The 20765-nt window shown below is 47.0% G+C and overlaps 1 protein-coding gene across 1 annotated transcript; it reads right to left on the bottom strand.

Annotated features, from left to right (window-relative positions):
- Positions 1-1407: 1407 nt before the first annotated feature.
- On the bottom strand, positions 1408-18952 carry wnt2 (wingless-type MMTV integration site family member 2). The gene is made up of 5 exons (XM_056281194.1): positions 18870-18952; positions 18372-18592; positions 15589-15866; positions 13853-14117; positions 1408-1613 (listed from the first exon to the last, which is right to left on the bottom strand). Exons 1-5 carry the CDS (start codon positions 18950-18952, stop codon positions 1408-1410), a joined length of 1053 nt encoding a protein of 350 aa, XP_056137169.1.
- Positions 18953-20765: the final 1813 nt, after the last annotated feature.

Below are 20765 nucleotides of genomic sequence, written 5' to 3'. Positions count from 1 at the left end.
AGGTCATATTTGCTCATATGCTCTTGATGTATGTTTTAAATCATGATTTAGAGGGTTTAGTTCCAAAATACGGTTTGAATGTTATGTAAACGTAAGGTTATTTTATGTTTTCACAGAGTGCGAAAATTAACGCAAAGCACGAGTATGGTGTTTATTGGGCTAACTATCCAAGTTATGGGGACCGGCTCTGTGATGATGTTATCCAGGTTTCTGTTGATGGAATGTAACGTTTACAACAGCAGGAGTAATCTGATCCATATGGGACTATTAATATGCACATTAGACTCGCTGCATTATAATCCGGTCCGTGCCAGAATGCAAACCTCAGACCAGTGAACAACGGAGGCCTGTACCCGGCATGTTTGGAGAAGTCTTGGTAATGGATGTGAGGGGACGCCATGTTTGAAGAGTGACCAAAGACAAAAGTGTGAAAGCAAAAGGAGAGGTTGTTCAACTCCACCTGTCAAATAGAGCACTACTTTTTTTTCTGGTAACTATCTCCAACCATACTGTGACAGGCCGCTATTAACACAGTTTCATCAAGATAGGAACCAAGAACAGTCTCCCATTAGGAACCACCTGGACAGAGAAAACCCCTTTCTCAGAGTTGTCCTGTAGGATCACTCCTTAAGCAGGCCGCCACAGTCTGAAGACATTTCATAAGCCTCAACTGACTGGAACTGAAATTGGGGACGTACTGTAGAAGGCACCCCTACACTGTTGGTTCATCTGGCATCGAGTTTTCACATTTCATTTTTCATAAGAGTGAAAAATTATTTGGCCAATGGGCTGAAATCGTCCTGTTTTCATCTTATGGGATTTTGTTCACACAAACTACAATAAGTATTCTTTAAAATTTAAAGTTTAAAATACTTGAAGCCAGCCAAAATGCATTGGGGGGGGGGGGGTGGAATACGTTCGTCTGGGCTGATCTGTGTTGAGCTTTTTTTTTTGGATTAACAGTAGGAGTTGAAAACTCGGTGTTTGATTACACAACTTTTGTACGACGGCCACGTTAATTGCAGTTTCGTTCAAATCGACTCTCAGCATAGTGTGCGACAGTGAGGCTTAGCTTGGTCCTGTCCTGTTAGCCAGGGTGTTCCCCCTCCCGTAAACCCATCTCATCGACCACCATGCCTTCACCCAGAGTGGGGGGACACCAGTGAGTGACGGCAGCTGGTTTTAAGTGTTTGGTTGGAATGGAAACCTGCGTACACATGGTCGCCCATCACTGTCCTAGCTGGAAGGGATGGTGGACCGGGACATCAGGCACTGCGTACCGGTTAATTATGACAATCTAAATGAAGTTTGCAACGGAAAAACGTTTAGATCTAGACAGACCGAGCCGACTTGGATACCGCGGTGACGGCAGCGGGTGTGTGGGCACCTAAAAAGCGGTGGTCGAGCTCACGTCTGGCCCTTGCAGGTGTGCACATCCACCTGCTGGTGGCAGTCGCGGCAGTGCACCGCGCAGCACCAGTGGAACTTGCACTCGCACTTGGTGGTCCGGCTGACGCGCGACGTGTCGTAGCCCCGGCCGCAGCACATGACTTCGCAGCTGTCCACGCCGCGAGACGTCCGGTTACACAGCCGCCCGCCCGTCCCCATGGACCCTGGAGAGAGACGTGGACAAAGAGAGACAAAAGGCGGTCAGGTAGACGGTGCTGTATGTATATTGTATCACTGAGTACCAAAGAGTATCATTAATTTTGAATTTTCCAACATTCAGTCAAGTAGTCAGAGTATCAAAAATGACGGATTTTGCATCTCTCATTATCAGTAGTCAAGAGTACCAGAAATGATGTCTTTTCCATCATTCAATACCAGTACACACCAGAAATGACAGCGCCTCCCTCAAAAGTATTTATGTGGCGGTATGCAAGTCTTAAACATGCTAATGACAGCCTCAGAAAAGCTCAAAACCCTTCTGAATAGTGTCAAAATGTTGTCTGAATTCTCTAATCTGATAAATTCCTGCTCCTGTAAGTTGGGGGTCACAAATCAAGTGCAGTAATGGACATCAGGAGGACGACTGAAGCACTCCATGATGGCAGAGCCAGACGTTGGTAAGCAACATGGCGCCCGTCAAGCATGTGACAGGCTCTCAGCCAATCACAGCGCATGTTGCAAAGATCAAAGGATGGCCAGACTCTCTATACCGAAACAGGCGCCCCGACCGACCAGAGGTCACACCCGCAGACACGGCCAATTGTGTCTGTAGGGATGTCCGACCAAGCCGGAGGTGACACTGGGATTCGAACCAGCGATCCCCGTGTTGGTAGGCAACGGAATAGACCGCTACACTACCCGGACATCCCCACAAAAATGTTAAACAGTATGAAAAACAGATCTAATATATATGTTCAATTACTTGCAGCCATAGATCCCCTTCAGGCAAATAGGGCTGTAAGAAAGACCCTGAGTGTGGGTAAGACCAGAAGAAAGGAGGAGTTTCATCTGACTTTTTGTTTTGCCTGCTCGTGCTTTCTTTTATAATGGGTTTTTTGCTTTCACATCATCAAATTCATGTTGGATGGATAGTGTGATGGCCATGAGAGAATGACGCAATCGGCGTTCAGGTCAGTCCAGAAGCCTTGTTCTCGCTGTGTGCTTTGTCTCCCACAGGGCACCAAGCATTCTGGGAAATAAAGGGATGTGACTTTACCTTAACTGTGAACATAGCTCGTCTCCCTCTGCGGTAGTCTTTTGAGCTACGGCTTGTGAATAACCGTATGGATCTTGTTTCTATACTATGAAGACGGGGGGGGGGGGGGGAAGCCATTCGGTTGTTTGAGCAATACTTGCAAAAGACGAGGCCCAAATCCAAAAAGTTCAATAACAACAAATCAAAGCAACTAAGATAAATTTAAACCGAAAGGTACGGGGTGGTAAAATCTGCCATTTTATAACTCCTGTAGGAGTTATTGTTCACCGCAACAGCCACTTAGTCAGAGGGCAAGGCATTAAATAACAAGAGGAATAACCCAGTCGGCCTGGCTCCTGTGTTTTCATATGCAGAAATCTGAGGGGGGGGGGGGGAATCTGGGAAGCCGAAACATCACATATAGTGTTATTAATGTGACCTCACCAGTCCACCAAATCAAATTCTTGTGTGCAGACTTCCCCAATAAAGCTAATTCTGATAGGATACCTTAATACTCTCAGTTACAAAACAGTGCCAATGGAAACAGGGTTAAGAATCTGTTGAGAGCCAATGGGAACACACCACTGTCATGATGTCATCAATTCTGCCCACGAGAAAGAGCCTGGACAGAGGCAGGGAGAGACGGGGAGGTGGGTGAAAGGTAAGAGAATGAACACTGAGAGATGAGAGATTGATGATAGGAGCTGTCAGCCAGCAGTCCCACTCTTCATCAGCTCCTCATTTTATAGGAGACATCAGTCGCCATGCACGCACACAAACACACACACACACACACATACACACACATAGACTGGAGACTAGCCCCACTCATACAGTACAGACAGGTACAAAATCTCTCTCTACACTACGGTGTCATGTGCACCCTGTACGTACAGCACAGGCAGTGCACAGCACCTATAGAGGACCCTCCCCTATAGGTGCTGTGCAGTGCCTGTGTCAATTTGTGTTACCTTTTTCAGCTGTCAAAGTGTTTCTGTGCATCGCCAACATAAAGTCATACTATGTGGAACGCCTGCTCCCCAACATTTCAAATGAAGGCAGTGCCAAAGAGGAATATGTTTGGCTATGCTACTAGCATGCTACTAGCGTGACACCGGTGCACTGATAATACAAACTGCACATAAATAAACAACAAGTATGCATATTGGACAAAAACACCACCATTTTCCCCACACGCGTACGGGAAGGAGCGCTGAAACGGCAGAAGGAAATTCCATTCCGCTAGTTTGAGCCAAGCAGTGAGATTGCTAGCCGTTTGGTATCAAACCACAAGGCTAACTTTTGATGACATCGAGTAGCCAGCAAGCAATTTTTATTCCATTTGCTTCCTTTATCCTTACCCACAAAACTTAGATGATCGGGGGAAAAAAACACACACATCCGTCAGAACATGTGGTGAATAGAAGCTACAATAAACTTGGACATTATTTTATGGGGCTTTCCTAATGCTGATGGTACCCAGTGTCGCCTCACAGCTAGCTGCATAAATGCTAAGAAACTGTACGTGTTTAGAAAGTCTATTCAACTAAATGCCGCAGCAAAAGCCTTCGGGGGACAATTACAGCATCCCTAACAAAAAATAGCCATAATATTCCAAAGAGGGTATATGGTGGGTCTCGAGTACTCAATGGCAGGGGGTCTAAAGGCTAAAGAAGTGGGCTTGTGACCACTGACCAGAAGGTTGCCGGTCCCCTGAACCGACAGAACAAATCTGGGTGGGGATGGGAAAGACTGCCATCCCCAGTTTAAGTACCCTTGAGCAAGGTATTTAACCCCCAACTGCTCTAGTGGAGTTGCTCACAGTACTGTACTGGTTGTACTGGGCAGCTTCCAGGTGTGATTGTGTTTAACAAGACGTGACTGTGAAGCAGGGCATCGCTGGAGAAGAGCATCCGCTCTCAGCAAACCAACCCTGGATAAATAAAGGTTTGAAAAAAAGTGACGATATTATCCTGTATAGTAATTAAACCAATTTAATATCTATTTCTTTCTATCACTTATCAATAATGTGCCTGTTAGAATATTAGCCTGATGACGGGAGGGCTGCAGACTACCATGTCTCCTCCGATACATGTGGAGTCGCCAGCCGCTTCTTTTCACCTGACAGTGAGGAGTTTCACCAGGGGGACGTAGCGCGTGGGAGAATCACATTATTTCCCCCCTCCTCCCCGAATAGGCGCCCTGACCGACCAGAGGAGGCGCTACTGCAGTGACCAGGACACACCCACATCCGGCTTCCCACCCGCAGACACAGCCAATTGTGTCGGTAGGGACGCCCGACCAAGCCGGGGGGTAACACGGGGATTCCAGATTTTGATTGCAATGCCTCTGCTAACATTGACATACAATTGAAATACATAGTCTCAGGACAATCTATTCAGCAAAACTCTGACAAGTTAATGTTTTTCTTGTCTTTTAGACACCATTTCACTCTTCTTCCCTTTACCTTTAAGTGATGCCTATAAACTCCTACGAACATGCTTTTCAGTTTCGGGGGACTGGTATTTGTCAACATATCCACAAATGGAAATGCGGTTATGCTCCTGGATGTTTTGTCAGTCTGAAGGGGAAGTTCAGTGAGGATATTTGTTTGAGGGAATACATACACAGTTTCACCAACAGATTGATAAATGGGGCCCATTGTTCTGGAATTCACTGATGTTTACATTCTAGTCGTCCTGTGTCTATGCAGTGTCTCCATCTCTCTCTCTAGCCAGGTAATATGTCTGGACACGACCTAAGCCCCGCCCCTCCCGCCATCATGCCCACCCGTCCTTCCCGGTATGCTGCACTGCTAGGGGTGACATCACGGCCAGACTCCTTGCCTCTCTCTCTCCCTCTCTCTCTCTCCCCTTTCCCTTCTCTCAACTAACTTTCATTCTTCTCTCCCTCTCTCCCTTCATCGCTCCCTCTTTGTTTCTCAACCTCGCTCTCTCTCTCTCTCTCGGTGTGTCTGTGTGCCTCTCTCTTCCCTGGCTCCTGGCGTCTGGTTATTGAATTAAGATGAGGGGGTGCCGAGAGATGAGTTTAGCACCTGAGCCTCAGCGGGGCCAGGGGAAATTGATTTCACACTTTGGAAGAGGCAAGCAGGGGGAGTTTCACCATCTCTGTGGGCTCTGTGTGTGTGTGTGTGTGTGTGTGTGTGTGTATTTATTTGTGTGCATGTGTTAGTGTCAGTCTGCGGCGAATGAGCGAGCAATATGTGGCATTTCCAAAGCGAGAGTGTGATTGTCTGCCTTTGTGTGCACACTGTCGAAGAGAATGTGTGTGAGTGTGTGTGATGGTGTCCGAGAGAGCAAGGTTATTAAAAGCAAATGTGTGTTCAACAAGGGTTTTGCTTTCTTGGTGCTGCAGTGTGGGTGTGTGTGTGTGTGTGTGTGGGTGTGTGTGTGTGTTGGAGAGAAAGAACGAGAGTGGGTGATCCAAATTATGCGTTTCATGATGGATTGAGAGCCAGTTTGCATGTCCTTTCTTAGTGTATATGTGTGTCCCAGAGGAGCAGAGCGGGTCTGGAGAGAGAAGGAGGTTCTCACGGGAGGCCCAGGAGACCTTTTTGTGTGTGTGTGTGTGTGTGTGTGTGTATCTGTGTGTGTCTGTGTGTGCACGCCAGCTCACACTGCTTGCATGTACAAAGACCATAAAGAGTTTCCGTGTCTGTTCTGAAGGACCGCTCCACTTAAGTGGTTCCCAAACAGAGATCCAGGGGTACACGGGAATCCAAGCAAAACCAGCAGTGAAACTTTTTATCTAGTGAAATTTCTTTCACTAGCTAAAAAGCATGTTCGCCAATGTAGAACAATAACTATCTCCCCATCTTCACTACAGAAAGATGTAAGATGTAAGACAAGATGTCATCTTTTGCGGTGGATGACCTCAGCACACAGTGCTATCACATGTTGGGGGTTTCTGGCCCACCTTTTTGAACGTGGTGTGTTTGGAGGCCATCTCTCTCTGTTGGACAGCAACTGCTGGGCCAAAGAGGTGAGTGACGACGTTATTCTGCTGTCACAAACTCCTTCACAATAACATGTTAGCTACACAATACACAATCATTGTACTGCACAAGCCCAACCAGCCTACTAGCTAACACAAACCATTGGTGTGGTAGTACTTCAACATATATGGTCATTCTCAGGATGGGGATGTTGATACCATCCATCGTCTGAAATGTAAAACTGCAATGTCATCACAATGCAAAATGTACTTATAAAGCACTACTGTGTACCTAATCTGCTGCAGTGAAGCCCAAACCTTTAGAGTCAGGGCCCCCTTTTCACGACAGAAAAATTCCCAGCCCGCCCAACATAGTATATATGTCTTTACATAATGCTGCAGGACTGTCAAACTTTTTTATTTTGGGCGATTGCCTCATCAAGCATATTTGCGGGAAGTATGGACTCCCATTGTTATTAAGTGCGGTTTTCTACATTTCTCATATGACGCGTGGACATTTGGGCTTCGTTTGTCACCAACATCTGAAGTGGGTTGATAGTCATTGTACACTATCAGGAATCAGCAACACTTTGTCATTTCACTTCACGTACTTGTGTACATAAAACGAAACGAAATATCGTTTCCCTCAGCCCACAGCAGTGCAACATAAAGACAAAAACACATATCCAAAAACTACAAGAACACATATATCCAAACTAAGACCATACATATCCAAACTAGAACACATATATCCAAACTAGAACACATATATCCAAACTAAGACCATATATATCCAAACTAAGAACACATATATCCAAACTAAGACCATATATATCCAAACTAAGAACACATATATCCAAACTAGAACACATAGTATATACAAACTAGAACACATATATCCAAACTAAGAACACATATATCCAAACTAAGAACAAATAGTATATCCAAACTAAGAACACATATATCCAAACTAGAACACATAGTATATACAAACTAGAACACATATATCCAAACTAAGAACACATATATCCAAACTAAGAACAAATAGTATATCCAAACTAAGAACACATATATCCAAACTAGAACACATATATCCTAACTAAGAACACATATAGTCAAACTAAGAACACACATATCCAAACTAGAACATATATCCAAACTAAGAACACATATAGCCAAACTAAGAATATATATCCAAACTAAGAACACCCAAACTAAACACATATATCCAAACTAAGAACACATATATCCAAACTAAGAACACATATAGCCAAACTAAGAACATATATATCCAAACTAAGAACATATATATCCAAACTAAGAACACATATATCCAAACTAAGAACACATATATCCAAACTAAGAACACATATATCCAAACTAAGAACAAATAGTATATCCAAACTAAGAACACATATCCAAACTAAGAACACATATATCCAAACTAAGAACACATATATCCAAACTAGAACACATATATCCTAACTAAGAACACATATAGCCAAACTAAGAACACACATATCCAAACTAGAACACATATCCAAACTAAGAACACATATAGCCAAACTAAGAACATATATATCCAAACTAAGAACACCCAAACTAAACACATATATCCAAACTAAGAACACATATATCCAAACTAGAACACATATAGCCAAACTAAGAACACATATAGCCAAACTAAGAACACATATAGCCAAACTAAGCAACAAGAAAATCACTGTCCAAGAGAACGAACGCCAGCCAGGATGACTGTCGGAACTGCCGGTCTGCATGGGCTAGCAGTTAGCTTAGCCTGCCCCGCTTCTGCGTCCTGTCAGACCGCCCTTGGTGTTTTCTTTTCAGGCACAGCTCCAGGCAGGGCTGTGGTCCCTGGGCCCACCGGACACAGCATCCCAAGCTCTCCCAACCGATCCAGCCAGGCTATCCCAGCCATCACACGGAGACAACTGAAGACGCAAGATGTGGAAAAAGGCACTGCATGGACGGTACTGGTTGAGGCCGCCTCATAAGTAAGTTGGTACCACCATCTTCCCACACTGGAACTGGGTGAAGCTGCTGCAAACGTGAGTTCGTGCTGCAATTGTACCAGCACTTCTGTGTTTTGCTTTTAGGAGTACTTGGACTTTTTCATGAGAATGTATCACCACTTCACATAAGCTCTGCATGTGTACAGCACTGATGCCCCGTAGGCTTCCCTCACTCTGTTTCCATACAGACTGAAAGTATTATGTTTCAGTGGATGCCGTATTATGCAATTAAAAAATAAATTTGATTTTGCTGATGACGGCTGCTGCTCATCTCCCTTCGTTGTCCGCCATATTAGTTTAGATGGTTTTACCCTGGTCATTTCCTTGGAAACGGTAAAGGCACAAGGAATTATGGGACGGTTTTATCATTTAGTGACCATAAGCTCCATATTTGATATGTTCATCTATGGAATATATACACACCTAACTTTCAAATACTAAATTTGCACACTAACATCGCACATACTAAAATGGTCACAATATTACTATGTCGTATGACTGATTCAGACATATCAGTCTTGTGCCTTAAATGTCACAGATCTAATCCCTACAAAAGTCTGGGCATCGTAAACTCATGTTCAAGTGTTCTCAAGCCAGGCGCTGAACCCCACCACTGACCATACTGTAAGTCATTGTAGGCAAGAGCATCAGTTGTTGTGTTCATCTGGAGCAGTGTGAATGTGTCTGCCGGTCCCCTGTAAACCCCTCAGCTGGAGTGCTAAACAGATGCTACTCCTACTCCAACTACTTCTACTGCTACTACTACTTTTGGGTGCTCCTGTTAGGCTGTGCCACAGCGGATCATCCATTTCCATCTCTTCCTGTCCTCTGCATCTTCCTCTGTCACACCAACCACCTGCATGTCCTCTCTCACCACATCCATAAACCTCCTCTTTGGCCTTCCTCTTTTCCTGTCCTTCTCCCAGTATACCCAGGATCTCTCCTCCACATGTCCAAACCATCTCAATCTTGCTTTGTCTCCAAACTGTCCAACCTGAGCTGTCCCTCTAATACACTCATTCCCAATCTTGTCCTTCTTCGTCACTCCCAATGAAAATCTTAGCATCTTCAACTCTACCACCTCCAGCTCTGCATCCTGTCTTTTCGTCAGTGCCACCATCTCCAAACCACACAACATAGCTGGTCTCACTACCTTCTTGTAAACCTAAACAGATGCTAATAGAGCACAATGACTGTAGCTGTTTTCATTTGTACGTGAAGTGGAGCGATTAACATTTTTAACTTCCCTTCTGAACGTGAAAACAACAATGAACAAACCAATTGACATCCATATCCGAGCACGACTCTACTACAGTGGTACTCAACAGGCTCGGATTAGCCATACGGCAAACCAGGTGAATCCCATCCATCTATCCATCCATTATCTATCCACCGCTTATCCTGCTCTCAGGGTCGCGGGGATGCTGGAGCCTATCCCAGCAATTCCACTATGAAAAAATAAATAAATGAAAAAAAGATTTGGTGTTTTAGTCAGCATTTATATATATATGTATACACACATATATACACACGTTTGTGTTTTGTTTTTTTAATCGAGGGCCGCTTGCCTTAAAATGCTAGGACTGCTTCGAAGTCTCGGTCCGACCCGGGTACTGAACCATGTGTCATGGAGGGCTGAGAGTGTGCAGGTTTTTATCCTAACTGGACTCCACGACAGGTGATGTCACTCACCAGCACACCCACCCTCACCAAAAATGAGGGCTAAATAGTGAAATCCCCCCTGGTGGAGGGCAGGTTGGAATGGAAACCTGCATGCTGTCAGCCCTCCATGGCACATGGTCGAGAACCACTGTATTGCTATAATTTCTTAATTCAAGGGAAACTTGACCATTCTGTCAACTTAACATGTACCCGCTGATGACGTCATCGGCAAGGACGTCCATCTGATGAGGAATACAAGCGCTGCTCCCCCTCAGTTCTCAGCCACACACACCTGGGGCAGGCAACAAGGCACGGCGAGCAGGAATCAGATTTCCACGAGGTTCATAACGATACCCTACAGACCCTATAATCTACGCACTCCATTTAGATCATGGTTATTTACATTTTTTACCCCTTTTTCTCCCCAATTGTACCTGGCCAATTATCCCACTCTTCCAAACCACCCTGGTCGCTGCTGAGCCGGGGAGGGCTGCAGACTACCACATGCCTCCTCCGATACATGTGGGGTCCCCAGCCGCTTCTTTTTCACCTGACAGTGAGGAGTTTCACCAGGAGGACATAGCGCGTGGGAGGATCACGCTATTTCCCTCAGTTCCCCCTCCCCCCTGAACAGGCACCCTGACCGACCAGAGGAGGCGCTGGTGCAGCGACCAGGACACATACTCACATCCGGCTTCCCACCCACAGACACGGCCGATTATGTCTGTAGGAACGCTCAACCAAGCCGGAGGTAACACGGGGATTCGAACTGGCGATCCCCGTGTTGTTAGGCAATGGAATAGACCGCTACACTACCTGGACCAAAAATGACTAAAAAGCAGAAACAAGCAGGCAATATATATATATATATATATATATATATATATATATATATATATATATATATATATATATATATATATATATATATATACTTCCTATATGTGTGTGTGTGTTTTCAGTTGATCATGTTTAATCTATGTGTAAACACATGGGAGGTGTTCAAGCCAGGTTAGACTAATGGCAACATCCAAGGGTTGCATTGGGGTACAGCCTAAGGTCTTCTACTCTTCCTTTGTGTGTGTGTGTGTGTGTGTGTGTGTGTGTGTGTGTGTGTGTATATGTGTCTCTCCCGAGCGGGGGTGATTTATAGTAGTACGCGGTGGGTTCATGTTTCAGCCTACACAAGTGTGTAATGGGTCTCAAACTCGCAGACACCCGATCACCACGGATCATCTGCTGCCTGACAGGCATCTAGCTGCTCTGGAACGAACAGGCAACACACACACACACACACACACACACACACACACACCTGATATACCTTTTCACTCCCTCATTCTCACACACGTTGTCATTTTGTTCCACCACTGTAACTTGTCTCGTCCTCTCTCACGCACAACAGCTTTTTATGGTCAGTCTCACATAAACAAAAACAAACGTGTACATACTCCCCCCCCCCCCACTTCTGACTGCCCCTGACCTCTGACCCCTCTAAATGTGACACACATCCTTGTGGGTCCCAGTGTAAAATATACGACATGCGAAGATAAAAACTCAAGTGTCATCAAGAGCCCACCTACAACAACTTCAGAATTCACTGCCTCGTTCCCATCAGGCCACTTTTTGGTGCCAAACGTGAAGGTGCACACAGACAAGACGAATATAAAAGGCGTAATATCGGAAGGATAACCCCCGAACACCACAGGAAAAGTTTATAGGCTTGCATGAGGTATAGAGGTCGACATGCTGCTAAACCGTAGAAGCAGCATTTTTGATTTTCTCCAGTGACTAGTAGTTCTCATCCACCTTCTTCTTCTCTTGCAAATATTTTCATGACCTGCGTTTTTCACACTGCATGCACCGAGACTGCTTCATCGCTCAAAACATGCGAATGCAAATGCCCCTGATTTGCACCCCCCCCCACCCCCGTCATCCCGTATGACACCGTTTGTGATGTGGGACATGTTCTCAAAAGCCTCAGTTGTTGTTGCCCTCCCCCCCTTTTTCTCCCCAATCGTACTTGGACAATTACCCCACTCTTCCGAGCCGTCCCGGTCGCTGCTCCGCCCCCTCTGCCGATCCGGGGAGGGCTGCAGACTACCACATGCCTCCTCGGATACACGTGGAGTCGCCAGCCGCTTCTTATCACCTGACAGTGAGGAGTTTCGCCAGGGGGACGTAGCGCGTGGGAGGATCATGCTATTCCCAGTCCCCCCCCCCCCGAACAGGCGCCCCGACCAATCAGAGGAGGTGCTAGTGCAGCGACCAGCACACACACCCACATCTGGATTCCCACCCACATACACGGCCAATTGTGTCTGTAGAGATGCCCAACCAAGCCAGAGGTAAGACAGGGATTCGATCCGGCGATCCCCGTGTTGGTAGGCAACGCAATAGACCGCCACGCCACCTCAGGTGGGTTTTAATACAGGACACAACAGCCTACTCAGAGTTCTGGGGGTATTTTATTCAAGGTCAAAATGCTGTTTGACATTTTTTTTCTTCATCTACCCATTAGTGTTGATGAGATGTCTGACAGCCAGGTCTCCCAAATGCTGTTGGGTGCATGAGTTGAGGCTGGTTGCTTCTGGGATGCCAGAGGTCTACCGTGGTGCCTTTTGGAAGTGTGGCTGACCTAATCCAACCAAAGATTTATGATGCAAGGCGGAGGTCCGTGTGTGTGTGTGTGTGTGCATGTGCGCGTGATTGTGTGGACATGAGTATGTGTGAGTTATATATTGTAAGACATTTGATATATTGTAATTTCTTGTTTTATTCACATCAAAATTCTACGTAGTAATTTTCATTGATAGGCCTGTAGTTAATTTAGGTTAAGGTCTGAGCCCTATGGAAGCCCAAACGAGTGGCGTAAAATTTGGCCCGGATCTGTCAATAGCCTCGGCAGGTTGCAGACCTCTAATGCACAGTGTCCACTAGAGACCCCCCCCCCCTTTTTTTTCTCTCACTAATTGCACTTGGCCAAGTACCCCACTTTTCCCAGCCATCCCGGTCGCCGCGCCAGCCCCTCTGCTGATCCGGGGAGGGCTGCAGACTACCACATGCCTCCTCCGATCCTTCGATACATGTGGAGTCGCAAGCCACTTCTTTTCACCTGACAGTGAGGAGTTTTGCTAGGGGGACGTAGTGTGTGGGAGGATCACGCTATTCCCCCCAGTTCCCCCTCCCCCCTGAACAGGCGCCCTGACCAATCAGAGGAGGTGCTAGTGCAGCGACCAGGACACATACCCACATCCAGAGACCCACTCGCAGACACGGCCGATTGCGTCTGTGGTGACGCCTGACCAAGCCGGAGGTAACACGGGGATTCGAACTGGTTTTCCCCGTGTTGGTAGGCAACGGAATAGACCACTATGCTACCCGGACCCCTTAGAGAACCTTTTAATACCGATATGCCCCCCACATACCCAAGAAAAACACATACACAGAACCCCTTTGTGTTGACCCGCAAGCCAGGGTCCTACAAAGCTCCTCCCCTCACTAACACAGTGCATGCTCACATCACATCCTGTTGACTGACGTGAGACAGAGTGTGTACCTGACTCATGGTCCCGTATGCAGTAATCCGGTGAGTCCTCGAAGTACACCAGGTCATTTTTGCTGGGCCGTTTGAAGTGGGTGTGTGCAGTAGTGAAGCCAGTGCCGTACTGGTTTACGGCCACCTGCACAGCGCCATTATAGCGCTTCCGCAGGTGGTCGCCGGTGCGTCGGAAATCAGCCATTGCCAGCCAGCAGGTCCGGACGCTGCAAGAGCCGCTTACTCCATGACACTTACACTCCAGGGTCATGAAGCGTTTCACCGCCTGGTAAGGAGGAGACGGGAAGAGAGAGAGAGAGAGAGAGAGAGAGAGAGAGAGAGAGAGAGAGAGAGAGAGAGAGAGAGAGAGAGAGAGAGGATATTCATTAGGCTGCGGGGACTTGATGTACCGTTCAGCAGAACCTTCACTGCATGAAGCAGTGATGTCTTGAGAGCAGGGCGTGAATCCAGTGCTGCCCAGATAAGAGCTTCAGTTTGCACAGGGGCCACTTACACCGCTGCAAAAATGTCTGCATACCCAGCACCGTGAGGCACTTTGGATAAGACGTCCAAACAACAACTATGTCAAGCAAATGTTTTCATCCATTAACGACAAATTCTTCAATGAAGTATTCAGTGGAGTGCAAAAACTGATCTGCAAAAAAAATAAATTTATCAGTTACTGAATGGTGGCTTGTCCATGGCAGAGTGATATAAAGAATATTGCTGCTGATGGGTAAGCATACAATTTTAGTGTTTAATCAAGAAGTATGTGGTGGGGAAAAAAAATCCTCATATTCTCCAGTCACAGTTCCTTCTTTTTTTTAAAAGGACACAATAGAGTTTTAATAGTTTAGGTGCCCAAGGCTCACAAGGCCCTCAAGACATTCATGGAAATATCCAATTCAAGTAATCAAAGTTATGAAAGTTTTGCATGAGAGCAGCCCAATGCCAGTCAAAGGAGAAGCTGCAGAGTCTCCATTCAAAATGGACAAATGACTCGGGTCAGCAGAGAGCCGCTGTGTTGTGGTGACCACCTGTACCATGTGCACAACATATAATGCAAGATATCAGCACTTTATATCCCCTCCGAGAGAAGGTGCACGGAAACAATATCAGCAATTTTAATTTCAAGGAGGAAAAATTGGTTTCTTTGCAGTTTTTATGGTCATATGTGTTGGGAATATTTTGATCAGAATATTTTTTCAAAAACAAGAGGCCCTCACTAAGAAAGTAATATTTTCTTCCTTCCTAAAAGATGTAGTGTTTCAGGATATATTTCGATCGGTCAGTCAGTAAGTATTATAGTTGTACATCAAATTCACAATAAATTCATTATGAATTTTGGGGAAAAAAAAGCTTGGTGAATCTATTTTGCAAGTGTTTGGACAAATTCTGAGGTTATTCATGTGTCAAATCAAGAAGGCGAGACTATTTGAAAGGCAACAAGTTTTCAAAAGATCTTTGCCCGTAAATCCAATTTGGATTTGTTACCGTCATTGCTCACAAAAAAATCCCGAGTGTTAAATTTAACGCCAAGTGTATAAAGATGGAATCCGTGCAGTTCCATCTTTATGCTCTGGATGTTCAGTTAACACTTTTGGACTGCTAATCTTCCCAGCCGCTCTCACTAGTTTACTAGCCAAATAGCTAGTGCCTACGAGAGGGACTAGCATAGCACAAACAAACTGGCCAGAGCCAACAGTGATGACATTTCTCCAAAGCACTAGTCTACCCATCTGCAAGCATAAGCCCACCTTCCTGCCAGCTCGGTTGTTATGTAGGTTCATCAGTGCCCGGGCATCCCGCTCTTTCCTCTCTTTGGCATCCACAAATGCCTGACTAAAGCGCATAGCGTGATCCACATGATCGCTACATCCACCCCAGTTAAAGGTGCCCTTGGCATCCCGTGACAAGCCTTTCTTGGTGGGGTCACACGAGCATGAGTCCAGCTCACCCTGGCTGCAGGCCCGCGCCAATGTGTACACCACGCCTGCCGAGGAGATGGCGTAGACGAAGGCTGCCTCCCGGCTACCTGAGATGTACAGAGAGGATGTTAAACGTGTTGTCTTGTACTGCGATCCCCCTCTAAAGAGACTCCTGCAAAAACTCTGATGAGGTCTGATTGTGTCTATTCGATGACTTTTAAAATAAATGAAAGATTAAAAACAAAAAAAAAACAAGGTGACTGAATAAAGCTTTGTGGGTCCTCATAATAGAGGGATGGGGAAATACGTCTGACACTGTCACAATCAATGTGAGAAATTATGTTACAAAAACCAGTTAACAGCTAGCACAAGATTGCCTAACTGGTACATGAAATAAGAGAACCCCTAAAACAGTCGACGAGAACTGCTGGTGTCCTCCGGCAGCCACTGTGAAAAAAAAAGCAAATACACAAGATTTCACACAACAAATCCCTACACCCTCAATTAACATTGTAGCCTCAAAAGGTCAGCTCTTGTAAGGTATTCTTATTCTTACATAAACAACGACAATGACATTTATCAGTCTTAATTATACCAGACGTTTCAAAATCTGTTGCACAAGGAAATATATGCGCTAATTATAAAAAAAGCAAGGTTACAATACTCATTGTCAGGTCGAATTATAACATCACAGTGTTTTTCTATGTGGCCTGGAGGTGCTAGCCTTTGCTATATTAGTAAAAGGCAGGTAGGAGAACCACTGTCACAACATGAGTGTATGAGCGGCATGGCTCAGGAGGTAGAGCGGGTTGTCTAGTAATCAGAGGGTTGTCGGTTTCATCCCCGGCTCCTCCAGAGAGCGTGTTGAAGTGTCCTTGAGCAAGACGCCGAACCCCTAACTGCTCCTGATGAGCCGGTCGGCACTTTGCATGGCAGCCTCCGCCATCAGTGTACGACGCGGGCATGAATGTGAGGCATACGCTGCAAAGCTCTCGTGGTCGGTAGACTAGAAAAGCGCCATATAAATGCAGTCCAGTTTACATTGTAATTAGTTATCTCCTTAAAAGTCCCCCAGTGTTGATTTTTGAATGCCATGCAGCACGAGCGACACTGGCTACAGGCCGTAACGGGGTTGAAACGGGCCGTTTAAAAAGACGGCTGCAGGTTTTCCTCCCAAGCTGCTGCTGCTGTGTGCATGACCTGTGTTATTTGTTGCTCCCTGGGCTTTTTGCTTCGTACCTCCAGGATGAATAAACGGCAGAGCTGTGATAAAGGCCCTCATCTGCCCTCATCTGCCCACATCTGCAACTGATGAGAGATCTGGGCAACGGGATCAAACACTCTGTGTGTGTGTGTGTGTGTGTGTGTGTGTGTGTGTGTGTGTGTGTGTGTGTGTGTGTGTGTGCGCGCGCGCGCTCTCTCTCCAAGCCGAGCGTGTCTAATGAGGTTAATGAGGATATGGCGCGGGGAGAGTATGACACCAGAGAGGGGGAGAAGAAGTGTCTCTCTGTAATTGTCTGAAATTAGCGCGCTGACGTTGACAGTAAGGAGCTTCTCTCGGCGGCTGCGCGCTGGCGCCCGCTAATGCCGCGTGACACCACCGGGGCCCCGGCTGGGAGGTCCGAATACCACACGGCTGATTAGGGGCCGAGATGAAACGGGGGGGGGTGTGGGGACGGGGGACGGGGGGCAAGTTGAAAGTCCCGCCCCGCAGGTTAATGCGAAGGGCCTGGGAGCGAACAGCGGGGCCGGCGGGTCCTCGGGATCTTCCAGCGGCATTAACAAGAGATTAGGCCTGTTGGAGCTTGTCGTTGGGGGTGTGTGTGTGGGGGGGGGGGTGAGGTTGGGGGTGTGTGTGGGGGGTACGGGTTTATTCCAGCCGCCGAACGGAACGGCGAAGGGAGGTTTTAACGCGACAGGTCGCCGCTCCTCCCGGGCCCCGCATTGGTGGCGTTGTGGACCGAGCCAGCCGAGCGGGTCCCCGGGTCGGAGGAAACGGCCGCGTCAACTTGACGGATGTGCGCGGCTGAAAAGGGAGCCGGCGTACGGAATGCGATGTCGGCTCGGCTCGGCTCGGCTCGGCTCGGGGGGGGGGCGGGCGGGCGGGGGGGGGGGATAAAGACATCTGGGGGAGTAGGACTAGCTCGGCCCGTTAGCTAGTAACTAGCTAAACTAGGAGCTAAACTAGGAGCTAAACGCCGTACGCGTCGGCAAAGCTTCGCCAGAGATTTCGAGAACGACTCGCCGCTTGAGTAGCGACGCGTCTTTTCCGCACAATTTACAACTTAATGGCAAAACAAACAAACAAACAAAACAACAAACAAACAACAGGCCCGCATCACTGCCGCTTCAGCATCGCTTCGCTAATGAGCGTCAATCCGCCAGCGCCGCACAACGCCGCACGCGTGTCACTCCGCCGCCGTTACCCGCCGCGTTGCAACGCGCAGTGATCTCAGTTTGTCGTCCCTGACACGTGGGGTATAACAGGCTTCACAATTTCGTCCACGCAATTAAAAAATCGGGGGGGATGCGTAAACAAAACGACCCAATGCAAGCAAGCTTTTTTCTTTTCTTTTGTGTTTTTCTTTTTCGGCAACCGTCACAACACTCACTCCGTAGCAGCAGCCGCCCAAACAGGTTGTGGTCCCGCGCTATGGTGTTGCAGTTCCAGCGGTGGTTCTGGAACTGGTGCTGACACTCGGAGATCCAGTCTTTCATCCCGGCCCCGATGGCCTGCATGACTTTGGGATGCTGGCGGCACAGCTGGCGCTGCTTGTTGACTAGTCCCGGAATGTTGTCGCACATCACCTGCGACCCGAGGGTGCCCATGTACCTGCATGCAGAGGGATGAGAAGCGCTTTAGGGGAAGGGGGCTCGTTCATAAGCCGCAAAACAAACGAAGAAGAAGAAGAAGCAAACTGTCCAAAGTCTCTCTCAAAGCAAAATCCATGACCGCCATCGACAAATTTAACAGGCTTAACGAGCAAATTAATAACCCAGCACCCCCTTCCCCTCACCCCCCCCCCCGCCTCGTTCTACACTCAAGGCATCCCCAGCTTTTGACACTGCACTTTCTGATATTCACATATTGCATGTAGCGTTCAACTCACCACCAAGACGCGTCGACCTCGGACGTCAGCCAGCAGATTGCTAAGGAGAAATAAAAGCATATTCCACTTGGCAATAAATTCATATTACCAAACTGTGATGGCTGTGCGCGCATTCGTTCAGGCACCTGTACGGGACATGTCCATGGATGGACGCAGCACGGTCACACGCAGACGCTTAGGTTTTCCCGATTTGACAACTCAAAACTGCCCCCCCACACTCTGCATTAAAAAAAAAAGTATACCAATCAGAATACGAGACCCCAAAATATATTTGTTTTTCCCCCCCTTTTCTTTTCCTGTTCATGCGTAAAAACCATCCCCGGTGGCCATGCGCGCGGGGACCGGGGGGCAGAGGAGCGCCGTGGAGCCGCGGCTACGACAGGTCGGGTCCTCCGGGACAAAGATTTTGCTGTGTGAAGATAGGCAGATGATCTGCTATCAGGTTTAAATTGCTTACACAAGGGGTGGGCGCAGTCCCGTCTCAGGAATGAGGTGAAGAAATTAGACGTCTCAAAGTATCTGTTCAGGCTAGCTTGACACCAGACACAAGCTTGGCCCGCTTCCAAGCGGCAAGGTGCAGAATGCGGTACAACGTGACGGGCTGAAAACCCTCTAACTTCTTCTTCTTTCCTTTTTTTTTTTTTACAAAAACAATCAAGACAGACGTGTTTGGTTAAGAATTGCCGGAGGTTTTTTTTTTCCTCCTCCTGCGCGACCAGATGCCAAATATTTCACAACCCCATCGCCATGACGCACGGTTACATTGTAGCCTATCTGCGCTCCATAGATCGATACATTATATCCACGTTTACGGAGGAGGGGGAGGGGGAGGAGGAGGGAATATTGGAAAAAAAAAGAAAAGAACGGATTCAGTCTCCCAAAGCCGCACCTAAAGGTGATGTGTCCATTTTAATTGGATTATCCATCGTTTTCTTTTGAAGTTGCTTCGGCAATCTGTACGTTTGTCACATGGGATTTGCCACATCTTTGATCCTTGGCTGTTATGTATCGGGAGGTCCGGATACCCTGACGAGATGAGATTAATGGATAAATTGGATTCCTCCCATGATCTCCGTGGAACAAAGTCATAAACCAACATGCCACTCCGGTTATGTGCGAGATTTAAGGGTGAGGGGGGTGGTGGTGTGGGGTGGTGTTGGGGGGGGGGTCTCTCGTTGAGTTCTCAGCCCCCTGAACACGACTTGTAGCGGTGGTGTCAGGTTGGCTATGTAGGCCCACGGAATCCAGTCCCAGTTGTTCGTCCACTGCCTCTGCCCAAGTATGATGGTTGGTTTTCGAGTCGCCACATTTCACCACTTCACATGACTACATACGCCAGCACATATTAAGTAGCCCGGTCAGTGGTGCGTGCAGCCAGGCCATGACTCTGCACCTACATCCAATAACGTCCAGGTCCGCCGGACACTACCCGCCCGTGCTACGGAAATGCCAAATTCTGTCAAAAAGCATCAATATTCAGACGGTGACGCGCAATTATAACTCCAGATCTTCTGCAGAATTTACACATCTGGATCGTGGCGGGTTTTAAGTCAAGCGGTGGAAATTAATGTAGATTAACTACGTAAAAGCGGTGGTCGTTTGACTGCTCACACTGTGTGCAATTTTCAAACTTAAAAAAAAAAAGCTGAGTGGGGGAGAAAAAAGCTACGTCAATGTCACTTGTAATCACTCCAGACATGTGTAAGAACTCAGTCAAAACACCACCACTCACTCTGTAGCTCTGAAATTCCAGGGCAGCGTTGTCACTTCAATTTCATTAAACAAAAAGAAAGCACCTCAAAATGCCTTTATTGTTTTGACAAACAACTTTTTAAAAAAAAACTAGGGGGAAAAAAAGAAGCTCAGAAACAAGTCAAAATGTACAGTGCAAGCCCA

This window comes from Lampris incognitus, chromosome 6 (genome assembly GCF_029633865.1).
Source record: "Lampris incognitus isolate fLamInc1 chromosome 6, fLamInc1.hap2, whole genome shotgun sequence".
Lineage (NCBI taxonomy): Eukaryota > Metazoa > Chordata > Actinopteri > Lampriformes > Lampridae > Lampris > Lampris incognitus.
This window is presented reverse-complemented; position numbering and strand designations above follow the sequence as displayed.